General features: G+C 35.0%; 1 protein-coding gene across 3 annotated transcripts in view; it reads right to left on the bottom strand.

The window, feature by feature from the left end:
• Positions 1 to 268: 268 nt before the first annotated feature.
• Positions 269 to 27,755, bottom strand: part of LOC118269397 (uncharacterized) — a 72,282-nt gene continuing 44,795 nt past the window's right edge. The window contains exons 3-8 of one of the 3 annotated variants that reach the window (XM_050704267.1): positions 14,662 to 14,757; positions 10,983 to 11,081; positions 8,166 to 8,289; positions 4,723 to 4,810; positions 3,506 to 3,604; positions 269 to 3,266 (exon numbers count right to left, since the gene is read on the bottom strand). In XM_050704267.1, coding sequence (XP_050560224.1) covers positions 2,940 to 3,266; positions 3,506 to 3,604; positions 4,723 to 4,810; positions 8,166 to 8,289; positions 10,983 to 11,081; positions 14,662 to 14,757 — 833 coding nt within the window. In that variant the 3' untranslated portion in view covers positions 269 to 2,939. The remainder of the gene's footprint in view (positions 3,267 to 3,505; positions 3,605 to 4,722; positions 4,811 to 8,165; positions 8,290 to 10,982; positions 11,082 to 14,661; positions 14,758 to 27,755) is intronic. The other 2 variants (XM_050704279.1, XM_050704276.1) reach the window with 2 other exon arrangements.

Raw genomic sequence — 27,755 nt, 5'->3', positions numbered from 1 at the left:
ATTAAAAAGTTTCAAGGAAGGCATAGTAATAAAACTTGATGTTTTCTCGCAAAATTCAGTTCATCTAGCCAGATTAAGAGATCATTTGTGAGTGGTTTATTAAAATAGACTTTTTGATGTTGCATTTAAGATTTATTTTAGATTAAACTTGTTCAGTGTTGATGAGACAGAGTCTAAGAGTAATAAAAGTAAGATATATGATGATGGAACCTAAATACAAAGGTGTTAATGGATTGGGATAGCTTAGCTAAAGAGAAAAAACACCAAGAATTAACCAATAATTTTAATGATATCAATAATTTTATAATTAACAGTAGTGATGAAGATAATGTTTAACCAATTCATTAGGAAGATAAAGACACCAATTTTAAAGAACCAATAAAACAGAAAGATACACTAGAAGAAACTGAAGGACTTAACAAAAATATCTATGAAAAAGAAGGCGAAAACGTCATTCTCGGACGGAATATGAAAATTTTATACAATTTTGATAATAACAATGAATGTATTAGAATAAGATTAGCTTAAATCTAGAACATGCCTTAGATAGTCGAATGGCACAAAAATATAATTTATTTGCAAGGACATCGCAGGCACGATTGATTTGTGAGTTTTTCATTACAATATTTACATAGAATCGTAATTGATTTTTGTTTACAGGCTTACAATCTTAGGTATAGTATCATAAAATATATTTTTACCTTACACAGCTATGTACATGTTAATTTAAACAATATTTCGGTTTGAATGACAGTCGTCTTGGTGGTCTAAAGATAGAATGTGCTATCGATTGTATTTGGGTGCTACCATGGGTTACATTTTGCTTGTGAGTTTGAGATTTCACTCATTTGAATTTTGACTAGGATAAGGCTTGCCAAACAGATGAACATCGAACTCGAATTGAGCTGTTCTTATTCATTATATGACATTAGGTTTGTTGATATGCCTTCTGTATTGGATCCTCTTTGATTTATATCAAACTTACTATATATTTTCTTAGCTTTGCATATTCTCAAGAAATATACGCTTTCTGTCTATATCCTCTAAGTTTGTATTACCTCAAGTTTGTTTCGGCATTTCTTTTCACAGCAGTCTGTTAGGAAATGTCGGCCAATACTATGTTTTTTAAATGTTGTTTACGTGTAAAAGTTCTGTTTTATAGTCTTTTTACAAACAGTTCTTCGTTTATTATTTCATGTGCGTTTGTTAAAAGCGAATTTACCTATATGACTTTCCAGTTTTAGAGTTCCAAATCAATTGTTACAGTTGTAAGTAGACCCATGGTATGGCTATCATTAAGTAGCGTTTTGTATTCATATTGATGTACAACGTAGCTGTTTGCTATTGTGAAGGTTATTTCTATTGTATCATTATTAAATTTAATAGCCCTTACGTAAAATAACTCCGTTACGTCACTCTCAGGTAGCTTCACCACAAGATTGATTATTTTATTTTTAGAAATTATTTGAACGTTTTTCATCCATTTGACTTTCGTTACATACTTCATGAGAATTCATGAGTTTCGTCTAGTTCTTATCAAGGTCAAAAGAATTATATAAGTTAATCAATCTTTTATAGTTACATCTGAAAGTGAAGTAACGTTATAATTAAATTGATTTTTATTATAAAGCTACTATGTACAAAGATATAACAGTATTTGGCCATTAAAATATATTATTATAGCTACATTATTTAGAATATACGAGCAAGAATTGTTTCTAAAATTGATACGAATTGGTTTGATGTTAATTTAAAGAACTGAGATACTTCAAATATTTTTATGAATATAAAATTAAATATAACAGTAAATAACAATAAAAATGGTTAAAATGAATAAGACACTAAACTTTATGAAAGAGAAAACAAATTATACTAAACACAGGTAGTAGATAGCTTTATAGCTTTATTTGACAGTAAAATATTAAATAACAAACCGGTAATGATAAATTCAGAACTTGACAAGAATTTATTATTATCAACCTTATCTAAAGTTAATAAGATTGCTTATGATATTAGCGTAGACACGAAGGACGTACTCGACAGGGCCAAATTATTTGTAGATGATAAATTAAATGATTTTACTTAAGTAGCAAACATTTACAACATAGAAAATTATTAAGTAACGTACCTACATTAATTCCTTTTTGAGGTATGTAGTTCAAAGAGATAAGAACTACATGGATTGGCAATTAATATTAGGGATGATAACATGATTGACGAAACATGGTAAATTCTAGTTGGAAGGAGTCTTTCAGTTCCAAATCACCTGGTGGCTGGATGATGATCTAACTTTAGTTTTAATACAACTATTACCAATCCATGCAAACACATCAATGAATAAATTAATAAATGGAAGAGGTACAGAGGCAATTAAAGCAACGTTCTTTCTAACCGACACAAACAAATTAAATCGTAACAGTCCTGATAATGAAATAGTTAAGAAAGACATTAATTTTGATACTAATAATAGCACCACACATCTAAGTTTTGCGCGTACGCACTAATCTATCTACTAAGTATATGTATACATACGACAGATATGACGAAGAGAAGAGAAGAATACTAATCTACTGGAAATATAGAAGATTATTCTAGAACTTATATCTACACATTATAATTCATTGGTACATTTCGAACCTCACACCACAATATTTCATTGAAAGCATTCAAAATTTTATCAAATTAGTGAGTCATTACTAATGTTCATAGTCCATTTAAAGCTACGTTTCAATGCGTTTAGAAAGAATAAATACACGATGAAAATTATTGTGGATTAAAATTAAGTTAAACTATTCAATTTAATCATAAACTTTCTGAGTACGAAAGATCTTTGAATATCATAGTCATTTACTAAACGAAAACATAATATAATGACTTAGACAGCCATAAATACATATTGGTCCTTAAAACCGTAGACATAGAATTCAGTTACGCTTAAATTAGACATTAGTTATAGTTAATCGTCTTGGACTTCTCGGTCTATTCAAGTTCGACCCCGATCCTCTGACGTGAACTTGAACAGACCCATGTGGCATATCTACTGCTGAATGTAGACTTGCAGCTCTGGACGTTCTTGGAGATGGAACTACTCTGATGTCTACTGCGCTGTGTAAGCTGGCTGCTCTCGAAGACCTGGGCGTGTGGTGAGACATTTCTGATGGCGTGATGAGGGCTGGGATGTCGGCTGCAGACCGCGAGCGTCTAGGTGGACTCTCAGGAATGAGTGCCATCCCTCCCATGCCCATGCTACTTACGAACACCGAGTTCTAGATGTTCAAAGAAGTAAAAAGAACACAGCATTAGTTACACATCAAGCAAAAGGGCAAGTGCTACGTGTGACACAAATTGAAAACACGTCTACTAAACAAAACTTGGTGTGCTACCCAAGCCTGTGTTGTTAAAACATTGCCATTTATATTTAATACTTATTTAGTTACCAGTCTTTAAGATCCTGTTTGATATTTTGATTTAGAATGTCCAAATTGATAGTTTTTATTGTCCTTACCTGCCGCGGTCTATGGGACAGGTACCCGCATGGTTGATAAGATGGGAATGATGCCCCGCAGTCGTATGACACACAGCCGCGTGACAGTGATGCTCGGTGCTGTACAAAGCAGTGGTTTATTACTAAAAAATCCTTACCAAGCCAAATCCTAAGGTGGGCAAGGATAGTGCTAGTGAAAAACTCGAACATCATGTATCAATGTTACAGTTTCATTACTCATTTTATCACATTAATGGAGTGTATTTTCTTTATTAATATCTTATTAATCTTCATTTCAAAATTTAACCTTATCAACAAGAAAATACAGTCCATCAATTATGGCACGATAATCTTTTAACAATAATAAAACGGTGTTCGTTCGCAATGATTCTGGAATGCGTGTTCACAAATAAAGAGCGAGAAATACCTTACAATATCATTATAATTTAGGCATTCACTTTCTGCAGTTTGCTGTAATGAAAACATTTGTGATGTAATATCTGTGTACCTTTTAAAAAAATATCCTACATTTGTATGTTCTTAAAGACACGCGTCCACAAGCCCGCATCGTACGCATCTCACATAACGAATTTTAGATTGTTTTTTTTATAGAAACTCATATAATTGCGTCCACTGATCCGCATCGTAGGGACGGTATCATCAGCAATACATACTGGACTGTAGGATGTGTACTCATGACGTCATACGGAATACGTATGATGCGTACGATGCAGGCCTGTGGATGCTTACCTTTATCGGATGCAATCATAAACAGAGAACAGTGATAACTGTCAAAGGTGGGTTTCAATCACGCAAACCAATCTCGTTTCTGTCACTCAACTTGCGTACTGTGATTGAACTAGTGACGAATGTGTTGTTAACTGCTAATAAGTGATGTCTTATTGGTTTTAGCATCTTTGTTGTCAATGTTATCTTTAACAATCTTACTGCCGTACTTAGATTCATTATTTAATGATTACTTAAAGTATTTCTGAGTGACGACTTTTCAGAGGGACGATAAAAAACAATTGCAAAGGACTGGGTTAAGTAACCATTAAATGACTCGGCAGTTAGTTCATTTATGATCTGTATTCTTCAGAATAGTAGTTTGATCACAGATTCAATAGTTTTTTTTATGTTTCTAATAATGCCTTGAATACGTTTAATTTCTCCATCAGAATCCATAATAGTTTTGAATACAAATAAGTGCAAAGGTGAAAAATAAGCAATCAACTCACGTGTGGAGGCACGGACACAGAATTCTCAGCTAAAGCACAACTCTGACGATGCTGCTGTTGGAACTTCGGCTGATATGGCTCCAGCATTCTATGGAAAACAAGATTCACCTACATAACATAATAACATCACATTGCAGTTTAATTCACTGTAAGAAACGGTAAACGTTGTAGTTCAAGGTCTTATTATAAGATGTTCCAAAAGCATCTGCCACCGCTTTAATGGGAGGTAGTGTTGTGTTTGAAGATTACAAATATTAAATATAAATTATTGATTACGAATATTTTGGAATCTACGTCTGAGTTTGTTATGAAAGAGCTATCTCTTTCATTGTCTTTATTATTTAGTCTAAAACGATAAACATTTCTTCACTATTTTAACCTTTAAACACAACACCACCACGGCTTTAATGGTAGCATTAAAGCCGTGGCAGACACCCTATATAATATATTATTAGTTTAACTGGCGAGGTTCATAACAAGTTATACTTAGCAGTTTTAGTTCTTGGTGGCCTGATGGCTACTACATGATTATTAAAGACTACCAAACACAAAAAAATCCAATAAAAATCATTTAAATTCTTTAGAATTTAAACTAACTCTATTACTTATTAATTATACATTCTGAATATGCGTCAATCGTTTCTAATATTTGCCTATCGCAACTAATGTTTTTCAAAAAGGATACAGTAATTTCAGTCAATGAATTTAATGTCAATGAAAAAGGCTAAAGGCTTTTAACATGGACGCAAAAAAGAATTTTATACAAATTGCATTATATTGGACGTCAGTCAACGGCCAAAAGTCAATAATCAATTGAATTACTTTCACTGTGTCAATAATAATATTAATGTAAGAACATAACGTCGGTATGTTTTCGCAAAAAATCACCAACTGATGCTTTCTGTCATAAGTGAGTTATGATTGATTAGACCTCTGTCGTAGGTGTTGAGTTACTTTATCTAGATACGTAGACTTCATCTAAAAAATAAAGGTAAAAGATGGCAAAAATGAGATTATCTAAAGAGAGAGAGAGAGATTCTTATAAAAGGCAAATAAAAATCGAGAGAGGAGAATTTGACCTAAAAAGAGCGAGAGCGAATGAGAGAGAAATAACTAGAGTAGGTATCTAAAAATATCAATTTTCGAAATTGACGCATGCTTTCAATTTTCATTTTATGTTAGAAGTTTATGAGCCCGATGTCCCAGCATAAGGCATCACTTTTTGTTCTAAAAACTATAAAATTTCCAGAGAAATGCGATTAACTTTTAACGGTTGCCTTCACAACCAATAAAGAATGATTTTATTTTTCGAAACTGAAGAATACTTGAAAAGACAACTCAGATTTTCCAGTGCAGATACTGATATTTAATTTCATTTTTATTAGAAATTCCTGCTAGATCAGACAAAAGAATTTATAGTAAAACAATTTGTTTTGTAACAAACGGACGAAGCAATCGCCAGCATATTTTCTTGTTATAGACATTTCAATTGCTTTTTTTTCTTCTTTTTATACTTTTTCTAACTCGTTACAACTTTATGTTTCAAATACGCAAATAGCAAACATATTTGCTATTTCTTTGAATATTGCTCATTCACTTTCACGATGGACTGATTTGTGAAATCTATCAGAAAAGTATCGAAAAGATTTTTATGAAACAAACCAAATATGTATGTTGTATTATTTTCAACTAGCAAATGGTGATATATTATTAGGTATTTATTATACAGAAAAACTGTCCTCTTGAATCACTCTATCTATTAAAAAAAATCGCATCGAAATCCGTTGCGTAGTTTTAAAGATGTAAGCATACAAAGGGACAGAATGCAAGGGACAGAAGACAGAAACAGCATACGTAGCGACAGAAAAAGCTAATTTGTTTTATAATATGTAGTGATAACTAAACAAGTATTCTGCATTATATCTCGAGATTGGTGATGATTGTCACATCTCATATGCATTGCAAGCAGTAGGCAAACCCTCCCATCACCCATGTCACCATCTAAGGTCACCCATGTCAGCAATTTATTCTGCGCCCCGTTTAATTATAGGGTTTATTACATCAATCAATCAGCTTATTACTCAAAAACTACTAAACCGATTTTGATGAAACTTCATAAAGAGACTTTAGACTTTTTTCATGTCTGGATAGCTGCTATGTATCAGACAACTTTGAATTAAGAATGTAATTTGTATGCACTATCTGTCACTTATATGGACTTATACGAAGGTGGTGAAACAGGCTCTTTACCCCTTATATGCTGGTATATGAGACACAATAGAAAACTCATTGTGTCTCGTGTAGATCTGCGCTCCCGGCATAATACGGATTAATCTGCGCAGGACTAAAGTTAGTAACACTACTTAACAGAATTCTTACAACTATACAGTTTTCTTTTTAAATGGGACAAGCCCGCCACAACCTTCCATACCGCTGCAACTCCTGTAAGCCAGGATCTACAGTAGATACAACCATGAAAACACCAGAACACTGAAGTCCGGCGCGTCCCAGGGAAATGAATGACTGTCTTGGATCCCGCAACAAAACAAATCATAAGATGTTATTAGAGGAGAAGAAAAATAAAACGATAGTTTCAACTTCCCTCGGTGAATTTAATGCAGGAGACAGAATGACTTAAGCTGGAGGGATACAGTTATGAATATTAATTAAAATTTTCTTATTTTGAGTAAAGAGGTAAACTTGAAATAGCCTAGGGTCTAAGTTGAGGTCTTTTCATCGTCCCGTTTTAATATTAAAGTTAGACTGCTGTCAGATTTGGTTCAAGGACTTTTGAAGTTAAATATAAGTGGACTTCAAGTGGCTTTGGTAACTTAAGTGCATGTATTTATTTAGAGAATGAGTTCAGATTAGCTTTGAAAGTTTTGAAGTTATTGGGGTTAATGACGAAGCAAGTATTAGGTCTGTTTTCTGCAAAGAGGTTAGCCGAGGTTTACTTGAGTTTTATTTTTACTCCATACACATGTACACGCTAATCACATGATTAGCGAACATGAAATGGCATTTTGTTGAGTGTAAATTGATTTATTGTACCACATTTGTTGTAGAAACAGAATTATGTACATAATGAGTAGGTACTTACTCATATACTAGTCATGTAATTGAGTAGTTTTCTAGGTCAAAAATAAATTATAATATAATAAAATATAATTTCCCTAAATAATCATTAATTAAAGTATATGTATATAGTTTTTTAACACTATGTACAAAACGACCATAGGCGGGCTTAATAGCGAATGTCATTCTCTACCCGCCAACCGCATTTATACGTAATTATTTTAGTAAATATCTGCTATCAGTCTCGATATACTATTGTTCTATCTACATAATAATATATAAACTAACCTACATTAGTACGTGCCAAATCTGTCCTTAGCATCTACGTCTACAGTGCATTTGAAAAATGAAACAAATAATCTACGTACAGTTTATAGACGCACCTGATCTTGCCCCATCGATTGAAGAACAAGGCTATAGCTGCCACCCAGAGCAGGAGGACGAAGGCTACTATCAGGGCTTCCTCGGCCCTCACCACCACTCCACTGCCATCTGTTGAAGGAAATTGGAATTAAATATTTCAGAAAGAAAGAAAGAAAATTCATTTATTCGGCACCGGGCACGATGCACCAAAAACAAAACACAAAATAGAAAAGAAAAAATAAATTGGTAAAATTAATTAAAACATTCATATTCAAACATTAGAAACACAAAAAAAGTAATGCACTATTTAAATTATATAAAGGTAAAAACATACAACACACAGCAGGTAAAAACGCGGTGGCAACGTGCCCAAGCCAAAAGGGTTGCCACCTCAGTATGAGCTGGGCACCGAAAGTACCCAGCACTGATTTTCAGTTGGCACCCTGAAACTCCTACTACACTAGTATTAGAACTCGAAACGGGATATTTACCATGTTTTTCAATTTTTATGAGTTTCCGATACTTCGGCACTGTTGCAAGCGTTATCATGATAAATAGAAAAACATGGTAAATATCCTGTTTCGAATTCTAATACTAGTGTTAGTGACCATGTCAGTTTAAAAACTTATACTCCTACCACACTCATTCAACTAGCGAAATAATCTGTTTAGTTTTTTTTATGCTATAAGCCGGTAAACGAGCCGATAGATCATCTAATGGTATCCCGCAATCCTGCCGCCCTTGGACACCCGAAACACCAGAGGCATTAAACGTGCGTTGCCGGTCTTTTGGAAGTTACAAATTTAAGGGTTGTTGGGGAATCTGGGATTGGAAAGGAGTGTCGAATTGAGCCTCTGGTAACCGCACTCACACAATGCAAACGTTGTTTCACGTCAGTTTTCTATAAGGCCGTGGTATCACTCCGGTCGAACCGAAGCATGGCTCTACCGCGCTTAACTTAGATATTAATGTAAAAGCCACTCAATAGAAAATCCCTGATGAAAGGCCTTGTAAGTTCAGTGTAACCGCTAAGCGAGAGCCCGACAACATAATTAATAAACAATCTTCAAGAACCAAGAGAATTGACTAGCTTTACAACTTGATGCGAAGTTTCCAACAGCTATTGTGTAGCAATCAATTTTAATTAGTAGCTCTTTGTTTATAAACACCCTTGAATTAAATATTCAGTGCTAATGGGAGACAGACTATGGAACGCCAATGGGTAGGAATCTTACACACCTATTTCGCTTCATCAACTGTCTTTTCATGCATGCTCGTCGGTTAAGGGTACTTTTAATTTGGCTCTTCTTTTTTGTGATTAACACATAATTCCTATCTTTACCCTTGTTGTGAATCTAATAAGACAACAACAACAACGTCACGCCTTTTATCCCCGAAGGGCTAGGCAGAGGTGCACATTACAGGAGGTAATGCCGCTATACAATGTACACCTACTTATTTCACCATGGTGAAAAAGTTAGTGTTATCCAGTCTTGACTGCACGGTAATAGAAGAGTGGTGGCTGAGCAACTATTGTCAAAAAAACCCATTTATTAGTGTAAAATCCAGACATGAAGTTACAAAATCCCTCTAAAGATTTCAGTACCTACAGACAGTTGTAAGCCGTGGCTCACTATTGCTCGGTATTGATTTGATTTGTATCCACAAACCGCAAACTGACAGTTTGACGTCTACACAGTTAACCCAGAAAACATTCGATAAGACCCAGTTATTGTCGGTTCAGTTAAATATCAAGGCGAGTCTCGTACTATGGAGAATGTTTTTGAAGACTATGTCTGCTGTGTTAGTGAATAAGTTAGGTTGAAAGAACTTAATTGTGTTTTCGATGACTGACTTGTAAGGCGAGTATAATGAAAGTCTAGGTTTTGACCCGTGATCGAGGACTGGTGTATGTAGGTATATTTTTTACCTTTTAGGAGGACCATGTCGCTCCACTCCATTCTACAAAATTATCTGAATTAGGTATTATATGACCGAGAGGTTTTGATGAGGACTCATATAGATAATGTTTGAGCATTAATCACCACGCTTGGTCAATACGGTTTGGCGATTTCAAACTTAAAATTCGAAATTATAGCCCCGATTTACTCATGTTTTCCTTCGGCGTTTGTCATTGGTGTCTAAATAATCTTAGAAAGTACATAGAACTTGAAAAAAAGACACAATGGTACTTGCCGTTGGTAAGTTTCGAACCAGCACTCTTATGCCTAAGAATCAAGCTTCTGAAACGTGTTTACTACGCCCTACATAAATAAGTAAGGTTTTAAAATTCTTAAGTAAAATTTTATGTCGAACTTTAAAACTGTTCCCATAAATTTATTTTGCGACTTCCTTTGAGAAAATGCTTTAGAGAAAGTTTTCTTCAAAAATAAACCTAAAGTACTGGATTTAAGATTATTATTTATTATGTAACTTAGTAGTATTGACTTGACTGCACGGTTTGCGCTATGACTGAGTAACCGCCTGCCACGCAGTGTGTAGCGGGTTCGATTCCCGCACGGAGCAACTCTTGTCGTGATGCTATCAAATTGTTGTTTCGATGTCTGATGTACATGTGTAACTGCGTATGTTTGTGGACGCACTCAATGACACGTAGAGAAATGTTTAGTGTGACAACTTATATGTTCTCAAAAAGTATTTATGAGAATTAGTCATACCTACTATTTTTTGTGTACCAATTAAATCAATAATCACATATAAATTTTTAAAAGAAAACAATATTTTTTAACTCTATTTACTTTCCTAACTCTCTCTGACACTCTCCCTTTTTCTCCCTTACTCTCACTCTCTGTTCTACGTACCGACGTCAGCTAACGAAGCGTTGACCCGTGACGTCGAGGATGGTGGATGTAGCCGCAACACTACTTCTGCAGGAGGACCACCCGTTGCTCCACTCCATTCTGGAAAATTAAGTGAATTAGAGATTGCAGATGGAACATTTATACAAAAGATATAAAAGGCCTGATACGACACCGGTACTTGCAACGCGTTTTGTAAAACTCATAATCAAGAGTTATTGTTAAGCATCGTAGAAGTCCCATGTGAGCTAGCGTTGATTGTTTACCATCAAGTAATCTGTTGTAGTAGTCTGCTTGTTCTATTTCCTATACCATTCAAAAACTTATTTTTATGGAATACAAATCAATCTACGAAAAGAGCGTACTCCTTTTTAATAGGTCGGCAACGCACCTGCGAACACCACTGGAGTCGCAGTGATAATTGCCGTGCCTACGTAAAATATGTATATTGTACATGTCTTTTTGTTATAAGGTCGTATCCGAAATATCTGACGGCTAAAATTAATTGTGTTGTGTTTGAACCCAAGACAATTGTTTCTACTGTAGATCCAAGCTCACATCGACAATTTTTCCATTTTGTATTAAACTTTACCAATGACCTTGTTTTTAAACGGCCAATCTAACTACGTTATCTTAAAAATGGAAAAAGGGGCTGATTCCACGTTAAGTCCATATAAAAATATCCAACATTAGAATAAAACGCGCTCATTTCATTTCAAACCAAATATAAAGGCGCTCATTGTCTATGAAACAATGTTAGAACGCGACCATTGCACCGGTTGTAATAAAGAACGCGCTCAATAGTGGCCATTTTGTTTATTTAATATGTTATATATTTAATATTTGATATATAATATATATTTAATATTTATTTATTTAATATTTAATATTTAATATTTGTTTTTATATTTAATATTGTGGCCATTTAATACTTTGTTTCATTTTACCTTATTATAAATCAATAACATTTTTTGTGATAACCATTTCAATAATATACAAAAAGGAGCTCATTGCGACAATGAACACCTTCTTTCCAGTTACATTTGGGACTTTGGCAATGAAAACTTAAAGTGTAATTTAATAACTAAGTTAATGTAAAAAAAAATATCAGCAATTGAGAAATATATGTGGGGTTCATTGTGTACATGATTAAATATGATATTCTATGTACTTTTTATGAGAAAATTGAGATTTTAGGTCTAATTACTTGATTACTCAAAACAATGAGAATGTTAATGAGCGCCTTCTTTTCCTGTGCCCTTCTATTGTAATCTTCAAACACAACACAACCTCCCATTAAAGCCGTGGCAGATACTTTTAGAACACCTTATACAATAAGTACATATACAATATACATATGTTACGTTGGCACATATTATATTATGAAACCTTTATGCTGTCATGACAATACCGATGTCCTTCAGATCCGAATATAAGTGGGTCAGTAGGTTTAAAATTTATTTCTACTTATTTCTTGTTAAGTTTGTTTTGTTTTAATCGTAAAACATGGAAGTTTTGGTATATTGAAAACGGAATGCAATAATGTATTTTTGGACTTACAAAGTGAGAGGTAAAATAAATTGATATCAGTATATTTAAGTAACTTTTACACTTTTTGAATGGGTAGGAAACGGAATGGTTTTTAGACGGTAAGAGTCTGACACTCGATCTCGCTTCACCCAGTTTTGAAATGTCAACAAATAAAAAAATAAATAATAGTCTGTCAGTCTGTCCGTCAGTGCAGTTAGGTGTTATGCAAAGCTGAAACTCAATGTTTCTTTAGGTAGTGTATAAAAAATCCAAACTTTACCAGTGGAAACAAAAAATAACCTTAATACTCACGGGCAGTTGTAAACACAAGAATAAATCGATATTCAGACTACGAAAATAAAACTTAATTAAACCTTATAGGCGTTACAGTAAAAATGCAAATACCTACGTTTCATTATAAAACAGCCTATATTTTAAAAACATCGTAAATATTTTTCAAACCCTAGGTTTATGCCTAGCTCAAACTACGTTCTAATCCTACATACATCTAAAACTTGTGTGGCATGCATCGGCCATAAACATAGCATGCGGTGGCCATAAATTTATCTTTATTTATTACAGCGACGTTTTAGTTACAGAACTATAAAGGCAATTCGGATTTAGCTTTACAGTGATATTTGGCAACGACACTGCTGTGCTATTGTTGCAATTTGCTATCTTATTGCTGTTGTTGATTAGGTTTAATTTGTCATAGGTAATTATTGTAATCTGAATCTAGTTCAGGTAATAAAGCTAAGTTCTCCTTTTTTCTTAAATAAGAAGAAGGAATATATTAAGACGAAGTTTGCCACGATCTTCATATTTATTAATCAGCTAGGGAATAAGACAAACCTGGATACAATAAAGTGAACTATTACGAATTAAATACTAACCCATTCCATACACAAAGGAATACTAGCCATTCTTACACGCACATCAACAGCCTATAAGTGGCCACTGCCGATCAAAAGTCTCCTCACACGGAGAAGGTCACCACGCTTGCTCAATGCGGGTTGGCGATTTCAAACTCTTAATTTAAAATTCCTTACGATGTTTCCCTTCACCGTTCGTCAGTGATGTCAGTGATGTCTAAATAATCTTAGAAAGTACATAATATAACTCGGAAAATGTCACATTGGTACTTGCAATTGGTAGGTTTGTACATGCATGACGAGGTGGCGTCTTAAACCACCAAGTCACCACGACATTCTTACACACACATCAATACATCTTAGTATACTACACTCAACTCAATACATCTTAATGAAAGCGTTGTAGGTGTCAATTCTATTGTCGTAAAGGCGTGGTGTAGGGGATCCTAAACTTCCATTCAAAGTGCTACGGAACCATCGTAAAGTAGGAACGTTATTTGGGCTCTATTTAGGCATAGTTTCGTTGGTAAATATACTCCTAGTTGTATAGTACTCCAGTCCGTTGTGGGTGTGTTAGGAAACTCGTAAGTTATCGTCGGAAACGTTAGTAAGGTGTGTGTTGGGCTGAAATGTGGTGATTTATTGAATAAGTGGCGTCGTTGAGGTAGAAAATGATTGGCTTGTTGGTTGGAATGACTATTAGTGCGGCTAATTTTGGGCGCTAATGGGCTGAATTTCTGACAAGTCTATTTTGAAGTTTTTAAGTATTTCATATGTAGAACACTCATATGACTTAATTTAAACCATATAAATATTTGTTATCAAGTAGGCTGACAATATACGAAAAGTGAGCGAATTAGGCCTAGTAGTTACATTTTCTGTTCTATTTTTACGATATTGTAACAGTTGCGCCGCATGCCCGTAACATTTTTAGGTAACCTACAACATTACATTACAGGTTTTCTGTGGTTAACGTACATGGAGCTGTTCACAAAGATTTTAAAACTTTATTTTCGGTTTCGTTGAAATATTTAGGACTGCATTTTTTTTGGACAAGTATTACTTGTAGCTTCATTTAAATTATATGAGTGATCTCCATATGGTATACAGTATGATTAATTTTATACCTAAAAGAAAATCCTTGTTTTTTGATTTCGCAGGAATAGTATGAAGTTTGAAATTCTCAGTAGCTACCTACTTAATTCAATTTCTCAGGTTTGCAATAGGCCCTATGGTGTGTGATGTGAACTAATCTATGGATCAACTAGTGAAAGCTTTACCGCTCTCACCGGCGGAGATACGCGACGAGTGTGGCTGACTTCTTCTGGTAGACTTCTCTTGAAGGTCTGGGCCTTCAGTTATGGACGTTATCGTATCTGTAACAATACAAGACAAAATTATTACTTTTGTATGGTATAAGCCGGTAAACGAGCAGACGGATCACCTGATGGTAAGCAATCGCCGCCGCCCATGGACATCCAAAACATCAGAAGTGTTACAAGTAAGTTGCCGGCCTTTTGGGGGTTAGGAATTTAAGGGTTGGTGGTTAGGGTTTGGGAAAGAGGATAATCAGGGATTGGCAAGAGGAGTAATTGGAAAATAATAAACATGTAATTTAATTAATGCCTGAGAGCCACCATACACGGACTGTTCGAGTAGTTATCCAGTGATTCACATACACGGACCGCTCTTGCAGTCAATAGCTAGAAGCCGCCTTTGATAACTGCTCGATCAGTATACTATTATAAATACTAGGTCCAATTTAGATACATACTAGCTTCTGTCCGCGAATTCGTCCGCGGAAAACTAAAAAATTTAGGGCTGTACTACCCCTAACATTTAGGGAAATGAAAAATAGAAGTTGACCAATTCTCATAGCATAAGCACAAAAATTTCGTCAAAATCGGTCAAGCCGTTTCGGAGAAGTATGGCAACGAAAACTGTGACACGAGAATTTTATATATTAGATAAAATTCTTATCGGTCTCATCGTCTTTATGAAGCTGATGAATCAGAACTGCTAGTTCTTTATGATATAAAGCTGAAAACCTTTGTGGACTGGCAAAGCGAAGTCAGTTGGGAAATAACCAGGGAAAATAGAAGAGTCCGTTTGTAAATAAAGGCTAAGGTTTTGGCGCAGTTTTAACCGCGGTTGAACTTTAAATACGAGGTCGGATATTGGATTTTGCTTTTTAAAAATCTCACTGCAAAGCGAAGCTTGATGTAGTAGTCAAAATAGGCAATGTCTAGTTCTAGATTGAGAATATTTAGAGTCTGTATGTGAAGACATTTTTAGATTCGATTTTCGATTATGCTAGTTAACTTAATTCGAATTTGATTCATTCGATTTATCCGAATGTTAGAGACTAACATCTGTCAGGCACCTACAGACTAACTTCTGTAACATTCGCATCATTATATTTACGTAGAATCAAAGTCAAATCTCTTATTTCAATTAAACCATAAATGTACTTTTGAAATGAGAGAGTTCCATCACCCATCAAAGAAGGAGTATATAAACGGGTGGTTTTTAGCTAGTAAGAATTTGACACCACTCATCTCACCAGAGACGGCAGAAGTTTGACTGCACGGTTGGCGCGATGGTTGGGCTACCGGCTGCCAAGTGTAGCGCACGGAACAACTCTTTGTTTGATCCAGAAATAATTGTTTCAGGTCTGCGTGTCATGCGTATATCTAAATGTATACTTGTAAACGCACCCACAACATAAGAGAAAATTCTTGTGCGGGGCAGCACAGTCATTGAAGATTTTTCTCCCTAAAAATAAGGTTCCTGATAGTTTTGCAAGCCTTGCACATAATACTATCCCCAATGTTATACTCATTGACATGGGTATGTAAAGCTCTCACAATACATGTAAATTGTTTAATGAGCTGCTATTAATTACGAAGTTTGCGAAAGTTTCTAGTAAAAGGCTTGGCAAGCACGCAATCTTAGGAATTCTATTATTACTGACTACAACTTTGGGATTGCGTAGGTAGGTTTGAAAACTACTTTATGTATACTATAGTTTAGTTAGCCGTTAGTATTATGTTCATGTGGCCCGCTCCTACTTCATTGTGGAGCTATTTACTGTATTTTAAGGGTGAATAAGCTGGGCACAATTCCAGACTCCGAAACTACTAAGAAATTTTCAAAAACCCGAAATAGCTCAGCAGTGATTTGCCCGACCCGGGAATCAAACCCGAGATTCCTTGCCCGGCAGTCGCATTTGCGACCATTCGACCAACGACGCAGCATATTGCAATAGGCTCACCGCATCTTATATGGGACTTCTAAACATAAATTATGAAAAGTGGGTGTATATTGTTACATTACGTGTCGTAATATGCACCTCTGACTATTCCTTCGGGGATAAAAAAGCGTAACATTACGTTTGAGGGTGAATTATTGAAACTTTTTTTATATTAAACTTGACCAACAACAAACGCAAAAAAATATTTATGCAATTTGGAGCATCCGTACGAAAGTTTTATAACGAAAATTCGTTTTGCAGGATTGTAGTCGGACCCGTGGTGTATGATGTGAACTAATTTATGGACCAACTAGTGAAAGCTTTACCGCTCTGCAGCTTTATGCATGCATAAACATACAGTATAATTAATGATATTATAATAAACACATCATTATAGAGATTTCTCCGGATGCCTCTTTTTTTCTTTAACACATTGAACGCTGTAGTGGCCACCGGTGACCAACCTTAGCGGAGGATTTGCCTTCAACAGTTTTCTATTGGCAGTCAAAGTCTTAAAAAATATTGCCCCACACTAGGAATTTCTCCTGTGTCGTGGGTGCGTTTTCAAACATACAAGTTCACATACATATGACATCCAGACCCGAAACAACAATTTATAGATTACACATAAAGTTGCTCCGTGCGCTGGGAATCGAACCCACATTGCGCGGCAGCCGGCTGCTCGTGCTGCATCAACCGTGTTAATTTAAGTAGACGTAGTAAATTGGTCAATAACACGTAAGTAATAATAAACTATGAGTAGGACTCGGGGTGGGATATTTACTATTTTGACCTAATTCATTATAATATTTATGTTTTGAGTTCTCAATATTTCAGTTCATCCATTCAGTTCGACACCTAATGACAAATAAGAAATAACCTAAAACAATCAAACATTGCCAAAATGTGAAAAATGAGAACACGAGACATTTTGGTCAACAGCATTTATCACATCGCCATCTAACCGAAAACTACATGTATTTACTTTATTTCTCTCTTTTCTACCAAAGAGTGAGTTATGTAGAACCACTCGAGGCTAGAAGCATTTCAAGGTCTGCACCATATATTTTCTAATTCGCGTCAAACATCCATTACTCACAGTTTTTACCCCCCTTTGTAAAAGCCTCCCCCCCCTTCTGTCACCTGTTCCATTCTGTGCATCGCTTGATGATATACCAAGTACATTGTAATGTATACTGAAAGATTGCTTCTTCGGGTTAGTGGTCGTACGGACGATTTTTTTTTTACATTTAATGATTCGACGTTTGGCCGCTATCTCACCTGATGGTAAGTGATGATGCGGCCTACGGTGGAGCACGTCTGCCCATAAGCAACCTATTCACTCGGGCCTTGAAGACACCCAGGTTATACCCATCAGGAAACACAGACTCCGGCAAGGAGTTCCACACCCTAGCAGTTCGCACAAGGAAGCTTGAAGCGAAGCGCTTCGTGCAAGTGGGTGGGATATCTACCATGAAGCGGTGACGCCTCGCTGATGGCTAAGCATAAACTTTTGGGTTGAATAAAGAACATATCACACTTTAACTGCACCGTTCCTACTCAGTAATAAAGTTGTCATTAAATCTTGCTTGTCGTATGATATTCAGTATGATCACTTATATGATTTAAATGAAACTGAAACACAGAAGCATAATCTTTATATATATAATTCTTCTGTAAGTGTGTATGTCACTGAACTTCTCTTAAACGACTGGACCGATTTTGATGAATTTTTTTGTGTGTGTTCAAGGGGATCTGAGAATGGTTTAGATTCACAATTTTGTTCGCTGGACAATGTTTTTTTAATTAATTTTTAATTTATTAGTAGTTGTTGATTTTGGAATGTTTTACATGGGATCCGACAGACGGCGCTATCATCGCAGTGTCAAATATTAATGACGTTAGATATTGTCACATTTGAATAATAATTTTCATCAATATGGTCCAGAATGTTTTAGCTTATTAAAAAAAGTTTAAAAGTGGATGCAGTTATATGGGTTTCTACACAAGACAAACTAAAATGAGGCCTGTGGAAGTGTACCTTTAGACAAGATTTTTCTATTGAAGGTCTCTCTAAAAGTAGGTGTTATTTTTACATGCACCATGTGTATAGGGAACACCTTTGGCTTTTTCCACACGTTAAGGGAATAAAGGCATGACGTAACGTTACATGAAACATACATTTATCTTCATAATGCAGTAAGCTTTACAAAAGAAGACGGATCAGGAAGCCAGATAAAAGAGGTAAAGCTTTTTAAACCTTAACACGAAGCAGTATCGTTTATTTTTCAATGAAAAGATTTAACAATTACCGTTTAAGCCGTGTGCTTACAGTTTCACTCGTTCACATTTTAAGAAGTGTTTTATGTGATCTGTGTTTTGTATAATATAAATTTTAATTTTAGATCAAATTCTTTTCCATACTATTATTAGAACTTATGACGGGATATTTACCATGTTTATTCACTTTTGTGAGTTTCCGATATTTCGGCACTGTTGCAAGCGCTATGATCACGGATTAACCGATCACGAAAAAAAAATCCTTTCAATATTTATACAAAATGAGAAAATAGATGCAAAATTTTGGTATAATTGAACTAAATAACCGCTGTGCAACCGACTACCGTGCATAATGTAGCGTCTTCGATCCCCGCACAGAGCAACTCTTTGTGTGTTCCACAAATTGTTATTTCGCCTCTGGATGTGATGTGTATGTGAACTTGTATGTATGTAAATGCACCCACGACACAGGAGAAAAGCCTAGGGATCGTTTAAATAAAAAAAAAGTTAAATTGTAGCTTAGGTATTTCAATTCAGGTCGAGTCTATTGAACTCTTCAGCCCAAATGTACATAGTAACAGATCCATTGATTTTTACAACAAACTTTACAAATATTACGACTTATCAAGCACTATATCAAATGAGTTTTACAATGTCCTACAAACATTATCCATTTTATATACATGTACAATGTACATAATACGAGGGTAATCACTGTTCCATTTTGTAACTAAAGTATCGGCAATCAATGTATATGAACAAATTGAGGGTTGAACGAAATCTATTCATGATAAAATCTAGTTTCAGTAAAAAAACAAATGAGGTTATTTCCCTTCGAGAGAGGGCAAGAGGAATTGCTCTGAACTTCAAATATCATCACGCCTGTTAGATCTTAAAAGGAATGACAGTTATTTGATTTTATGATTAACCAGCCAATTTCGCGCGGTTTCACCCGCTCTGCTCAGCTCCTATTGATTGTAGCGTGATGTTTTATAGCCTATAACCTTCTTCGATAAATGGACTATCTAACACAAAAATATTTTTTCAAATCGGACCAGTAGTTCCGGAGATTAGTGCGTTCAAACAAAGAAACAAACTCTTTAGCTTTATATAATAAAAAAATTAAGCATGAGATGTAATTTTGCTAAACGATTCTGTCTTCTAATGATCGTTGAAAATGTATAAATTGAATAACTTGGATCCAAAAATCAAATTTTAAATTTTATGCTCAGCAGACCAGTAGAAAAATAAGGCAATCAATATAATCCATTTAGATAGATTTACTAAATGACCCGAAAATCGAATCTAGAATTGCTTTTAGTAGACATTAAAGTAATATTATCGTAATATCACTAACATGATATCTCTATTACCTATAATCGTGTCTAAAAATCGAATACAGGAGGCCTACTCTAATTCAACGAAAAACGAAGTTTCGTCCGAAACTTCGCAGATTTCGTACTACAATTCTATTTATTGCGAACTTTTGTGAACAAAAATGAACGAATGAAATGAAGATAAATAAATAGGTTTTGATATGAAATTAAAAATAAAACGTTATTTCAAGTAATTCTATTAGTAAATCAATAAAACCTATGACCGAAGATTAAACGTTATTTTAAGCAATTTTATTAGTAAATCAACAAAACCTACGGCCGAAGATAAAACGTTATTTTAAGTAATTTTATTAGTAAATCAATAAAACCTACGGCCGAAGATTAAACGAAACTTCGCATTCTAGAACCGGAGTAGCCCTACAGGATTTAACGTCTAGCAGGCACGTTTCTGCCTATCAGACCAGAAAGGCGAGATGAAGGTAGAAAAGATTTATCTTCTGACCAGACTATGTGGCTTAGTGATAATGATATTTATCGTTACAGGTTACCAATATAGTTATGATATAAATTGTGGTACAATATAAATCAAAAGTATTGACATAGTAATGTTATGTAATACAATGTAATATTTTTTTAATAACTATCGTGAGACATACTAAAATGAGCCTATTCTAGTATCATGCGCGACGTCGCCGCGTCTGCGCACGCTGCTCATGATGAAGAGTCCCTCTATGACTCGAAACTAGTAGAGCTTGTCTCTCGGGAGTAAACCGTTATTTTTAGTTAACAATGTAATATAAAGTATCACTGCACGGTTGGAGTGGTAAGGGCAACTGGCTGCCGAGCAACGTATAGCGGGTTCGATTCCCGCATGGAGCAACTCTTTGTATGATCCATAAATTAGTGATTCAGGTCTGGGTGCCATATGTATGTGAAGTTGTATGTAGTAAACGCAAACGATTTTACAATCGTAATCCAAAAAAAAACAATTTCTTTGATCCGAAAATCAAACTCCTTGTCCACTAGTCAGTTCTTTCGCTCAACTATTCGACGAATAATACACGCAATAAATTGTGGCAACATATAAATCAAGTACTATCATTTATATGTCGAAAAAGCCCTAGTGTCGACACGTAGGAGAAACATATAAATTATACGGATTTTCGCCTTGTGGCAGCTGATCTTGTTAAGCAGAAGGCGAAATAATACAATATGTATGTGTTCTTTTTCTACCGAAAAAAGGGAAAAGATATCGGTAGCTTTTTGAGATTTTTCCTATAAAAGTCAAATTCACAACGCAGATGCCTTCTCAGTGGCACTTTATGGACCTTTTTAGGAAGGGGGAAAATCATCTAATGTTCTTATTCTCCCGTTTTGGGCGAGGTAAGAGGGAGTGTCAGACTCTTACTGACCAAAAACCATTCTGTTCCTACTCCTGCTTTTCGAGCCGGAGTCCCGATAGGTAGGTAAGCGCGCTAGGTAGTCCGCAGCTTCGGATACTTTTGGGTACCTAATAGTTTTATTTTAATTGTTTACAGACTATCAAAAGTGCCTATTTAGCGTAATTTTTAATTTAATATAGTCGACACTCGGTAATTCGATATTCGAGGGGTTCCTAAAATATTACAAAATACAGAATGTCCGAATTTTCGACTGTACCCGAAAGAATTTGCCTCACAATTTAAGTGCTTACCTCAACAAACTTTGAGATTTTTCCGTCCCTTTCACTCTTAGATCTCTCTCTCTCTCACTTTTCAGGGGAAAAATATGACACACCCCGCTCCTTTACAGTCACAGTTATCATACAATCTAAAAATGAGTTTTTAATTCTCATTACCCAATTCCATAGTAACCCAATATACCCAATTCCATTGTCCCAGTAACACGGCAGTGACCACACGACCAACGAGGCAATCATGTAAAAACACAGAACCTTTTAGTAGAACCAAGTTCACCGTCCTTGTTCAAGGTCAGATAAAACTATTACATGGTGCCTACACGAGATTCAATCGCACTGGGGTGATTACATTTCTTTAATCATTTGGTGGTTGGATTTCGGGACACGGAAGGTAATTTTATTGGTGTGTTTTTGATTAAGTGGTGTGAAACTAGAGTCATGATTGTATCTGGAAAAAAAATAAAACGTCTGTAGAAGAAAACTGTGGGAGAGTTACAATAAAGTTAAATTTTAAGCGATACAAAAAGTTTGCTACCTTTGATTAATGATTAATTGCCTCTGGTGTAAGAGCTGCATAACATTAATGATAAAACGTGGGCTTTTTTTGAGGGGTGGAAAATCATTCAATGACTTCTCCCGCCTAGGGCCAGATTTTTACTTTAACTAAAAACCACCGCGTTTCTCTACTCCTGATTTGAGCCGGAGTCCCAGTAACCCGGTAGGTCAGCCGCAGCTCTGGCGAAAGCCACAACGCAAAAAGTGGGCTTTACGGACACAACCACTCAAAATATCCAAAGCTTACATAGTTCGTTCAAACAACGGTAACAATAAAAATACACCCGTTTTTTGAGGGTGGAAAATCGTCTAATGACTTCTCTCGCCTTGGGCGAGGTGAGAGGGATTGTCAGACTCTTACTGACTAAAAACCACCTCGTTCCTACTCCTGCTTTTCAAACCGGAGCTCCGGTAACCCGCTAGGCAGTCCGCAGCAAAATACACCCATAAACGATACATTAGTCTAAATTACTAATGTAATAATTTCAATTATAAACGTCTTTATTCACAAAAATGATGGCTGGCTAGGTATTGATTGAACATCGGTCACCTCACCCTAGGAATCCGATAGCCTTGGACGAGTCGCGTTCGAAACGTTTGATTGGCATGTTTTAATGTTAATTAGAAACCATACGTATGTGTTTATGATGGTTCCCAATAGTAGAATATTCAGTAAGGTGCGGTTTGACAATGCATGAATTGTGTTTTGGTAGGTAGTGTCATGTGAATGAATTTGTTGGTGGTTGAATGGGTGAGTGTTTGCTATTATGTTGTTTAGTTTAAGAGCTGTATAATTTACTAAACAATTTAACTCTGCAGTTTTAAGTGTACAGTTTTATCCATTCTTGATTTGATTCAGTTAAAACTGTACAGTTCAACTATTTGCTCTACACATAGGTTCATACAGCCTACAACCGCTATAAGCTATTAGCCTCCTGAAAGAGAGCCATATAGCTCAAATAAGCCCAGGTTTCCTCAGCATGTTTCCCTTCACCGTTTGTCAGTGGAATCTAAATAATCTTAGAAAGTAGATATAACTCAGAATAAGTCGTGTCCGCATTCTCATGCATGAGAAGCAGGCGTTTAAAACCTCCGAGCCACCACGATTACCAATTGCCTATTTAACCAAAAACTCATCATTTTCTATGAACTTTTCCTACAAAATATGTCAACTTTCATCAGAAATATTGTGAAGAAGGCTTCGGAAACAAAATCCCCATTTCAATAGGGTTTTATCAGTCACATTTATCAAAGCGTGTCTCAACATAATAAGTATACTTTGTAACATTTTTAACGAGAAGAACTTCCTTCGAATAGACTTCCTTACGTTCTGTACCCTTAGTACGAGTTTGCTTTACGTTGAACAAAAACGAATCGAGAGCGCGTTCGGCGCTCTGATTGGTTGGTTTATTCGATTCAGCCAATCAGAGCACCGAACGCAATCTCGTTTCGATTACTTTAAACGTAAAACAAACTCGTACTAAGGGTACTGGAGGCCTAATATAATTCTCCGAAAAGAAATTTTGACGGTGAATAAATAATCTCTGCTTAACAGTACAAATAATCTTACACTTAATTTATCACAATTTGACAATCGTTTACGAAAATTATCTACGGTTGCGTCCTTTTTCCACAGAAGTTCCGAAAGTATTAGAGAGTTGAATCAGATATTAAAATTATGAATAAAATTAATGACTAGAAGGCTGGCTATTTCTTCGGTCAGAAGATAAGCATTGCCATTTAACGTGGCAATGCTGCCAGTCTTCTGGGAACGTTCCCCAGTGACAGCGATGCGGTCGAGTACTTCGACGCCTAAAGGTGAGTTTTTTTATTTTTATATATTTTTCTTTTTTAAAATATTTTTTAACGTTTCGCTGAATTGTAGTAAGTCCTCAGTTTCGTTAAATTGATAAATAACATTCTTTTGTCGAGTAATCCTACTTGAACAGCTTATAACGATATTGTAACTTATTAACGTGTTAGGAACATATTTTTTCGAGTTACCATGACTACTTCCCAATTTGAACCTTTTGTATTTTATTTAAGCTCCATTTTTTGTGAAAAAGTTAATCTCTCTCTCTCAAATCTTATTTTATATTATGTAATTCTTTATCAACAGATTGCCTGATTGGTATAGGGATTGAACATTGAAGCAGATTGATTTTCTATCTTCAAGCTAAGCAAATATAACGCTTTTTTAAATTTTAACCTATGAATAAAATTAATAAGATCTAAGATATTTAGAATAATTATTCAGTAAAGAGAGTTTCATTAAAAAATAAAACAAAAAGTGCTTTTCAATAAAGTATCAATGTATATGTGGCTCACGAACCGTTAATGTATTAGTTCTGTAATATCGGGCCGAATGTATTTTTGTTAATTAACATAAGTTATGTAAGTACTTAATAGTGACCTTGATAGGTCAACTATTGGTTTCATAGATATGTAATACCACGTCATAAATTACAATTTTTCCTCTCTTTTCTTCTCCTTCCGTGGGTATCTTAAGAACCAACAAGGCAGGAGTTCTCTACCTTTTCTTGGTCAAGGACCAATTTTATATTATTCTTGCTAAGTTTTTTAAGTGAGGGCAAATCATCCAATGACTTCTTTCGCCTTAGGCGAGGCGAGAGAGAGTGTCAGACTCTTACTGACTACAAACCACCTCGTTCCTACTCCTGCTTTCCGAGCCGGAGCCCCGGTAAGCCCGCTAGGTAGTCCGCAGCTCCAGATATTCTTGTTGGGTTAGGAACTATTATTACTATTACTTTTGTGATATGGTCGCAATATTGAAGATTATTAGGATCATACCTAATAGCAATACCTTCATACACAAAGCTATTTTAATTAATTTGCTTTGTATATTTGTTTAATTAAAATAACCATATTAATTTCCAGGACCACATATTAAAACTTATTGTGACTTCACCAAACTTAGCTCTCTTAACTACTACTAGGTACTTAACTTACCTACCCACGTATACAAGTAATTTAATATTCACAGAACTGTCGTACTAAATATGCTTTTAAACTTCAAATTATTACTTCGAAACCAAACTAACATATATGTATAATAAACATAAGATGGCGTATTTAAATTCCCTGAGGAAATAGACAGGAATGCACAAATATTATATTTTATGTTAAACGTTTTCACAATTTTCTTCATTACGTAATGTTACAAGTACCATGTTATAAAGTGAGAGTACTAGCGTATGATTCCCAATGCGAAACAGTTTTTTTAGTCACTAGATGGCGCAAATATAGCAAGAGTCTTTGTCCAATCACTGTAGCTATCAAATATTGAACGTCCAATGGTGTGACACTAGCTAATTCTCTATTGAACGAAGAACGAGAGGCTAATACTAGCGCCACGTGGTAACCAAAAACGCAGTAGCCCTCAGAACACCTAGCTTCACTGATGGATAGACGGACAGACTATTATTTATTGACATTTCAAAAGTACCTATTTATGGTTTAATTGGATTCAATGACTTGACTTTGACTTTGACACCCGCTATGGTATAAAATAAAATCTAAGTATAAAATCTTGAGACCACTTGTTCCACAGTCAACCTTGCAAACACTCAACCAGTCACTAGAATATAATTTCTTTAATTGGTGCAAATTACAGCGATAGTTTCATAACATGCAAGATTTGTAATTACTTTCAAAGTTTTCAAGTTTTCCATAATCTGCTGTCTTGCATGTAAAGCGAAAGGACTGGCTTACGTGGGGTTACAAACATGATAACACATGCAACCGTTTTAAAAAAGAATTATCTTTAAGTACGTGCTTCCGTTTCAAATTTTGCTAAACTATAAACCAATTTTACATATTTTTAAACACGAACGTAACATTATTTTAGTAAAGTAAGCAACTTTTACTTTAAGGTTTTCCGTGAAAACTGTTTATCAGTGACATAATTATAAGAAAATTGTACAGTTATGATTGTATACAGTACAGTATAAGGTCTAGGGTAGGGTGCATTAATTAGCAAGGTATTAAGTCAGTAAGAGCGTCAGACTCTACTCTCTACTCTCACTACTCTCTGTTCCTACTCCTGCTTTAAGACGGCGTCCCTGTCAACCCTTTAAGGTGCGCGTGGAACGTGACGCGCCCTAAATACATATTATGTACCTGTATGTGAATCTTTGCACTCATAAAACTAAACAGTGTATTTATGTATTTTCCCTTCAATAATTCACAATAATGCCATAATAAAAATATTGCATTTAATTATTTAATCATCTATAATCATAATTACGAAAGAAAAACCATTTATTTCCACGCTATAGTTTTCAGTTATTTTCAAAACAAAATGCCGGTTAATTAGAATCGTTCGTCATGCAAATCCGTTGGGAATTATATTTACCAGGAAAACTTTTAATTGTTAAAAGTTAATTAAGTATAATGACGTTTATTTATTGTATAGTGACTAGTAAATTTACTACATATTTTTATAGCTAAATTATACTGTTAAATTATACGCGATGATAATTGGGTAGATGCCTAATTTTTATTTTAATATCCGTCTTGTAGATAAATATTAGACGCGTATTTTAAATTTTCTTACGGAAACATGTCGACTTGAGTGCAATATCAGTTTTAGATACATTTTATACGTAGGAATTACGGATTTGCTCCCACTCCTAAACTTTGATTCGTTTTATCTAAGTATTGTTATCTTATAGAACAAAATAAAAAATAGGTGTCCGTCAGTCATTACCTGACTGACGGACTATATATATTTTTAATTTTCATTCGTCATCATCCCTATTCTAAAAAGTTGTTATTTGGGTATGTGAGTCTCTCTAGCTAAGTGGAGTGATGATATCCGCAAATGGAAAGCAGTAATTCGATTATGTAATCAACTCTTGCTGACGAAAAATTCAATTTGACGTTTCAAAAGTGCCTAATTAAGGATTAATTGATATAAATGCTTTGACTTTGACTTTTAATCGAGCAGCAAATGGCGTGTTACTGGAGGGGTCTGTGTCCAACATTAAACAAAAATGGCCTGATGATGATAATGATGTGAAGATGTTGAAACTAGATTACATTTTAGTTTAATCAGGACTAAATAAGTTAACTAGGATACATAGTAATAGATAGTAGTACCTACACATAATTGTAATCCCTACATCAGATTATATTAAATGACCATCAAAATGTATACCAAATAAGTACCAGATCGATTTACCACCAGAAAGGGCGTAAAATTCCAGTTACTAGTTTTGCCCTAAACAAACCAACAGGGCTATCTAAATA

Source organism: Spodoptera frugiperda, chromosome 2, assembly GCF_023101765.2.
Source record: "Spodoptera frugiperda isolate SF20-4 chromosome 2, AGI-APGP_CSIRO_Sfru_2.0, whole genome shotgun sequence".
In the NCBI taxonomy this organism is placed as follows: domain Eukaryota; kingdom Metazoa; phylum Arthropoda; class Insecta; order Lepidoptera; family Noctuidae; genus Spodoptera; species Spodoptera frugiperda.
This window is presented reverse-complemented; position numbering and strand designations above follow the sequence as displayed.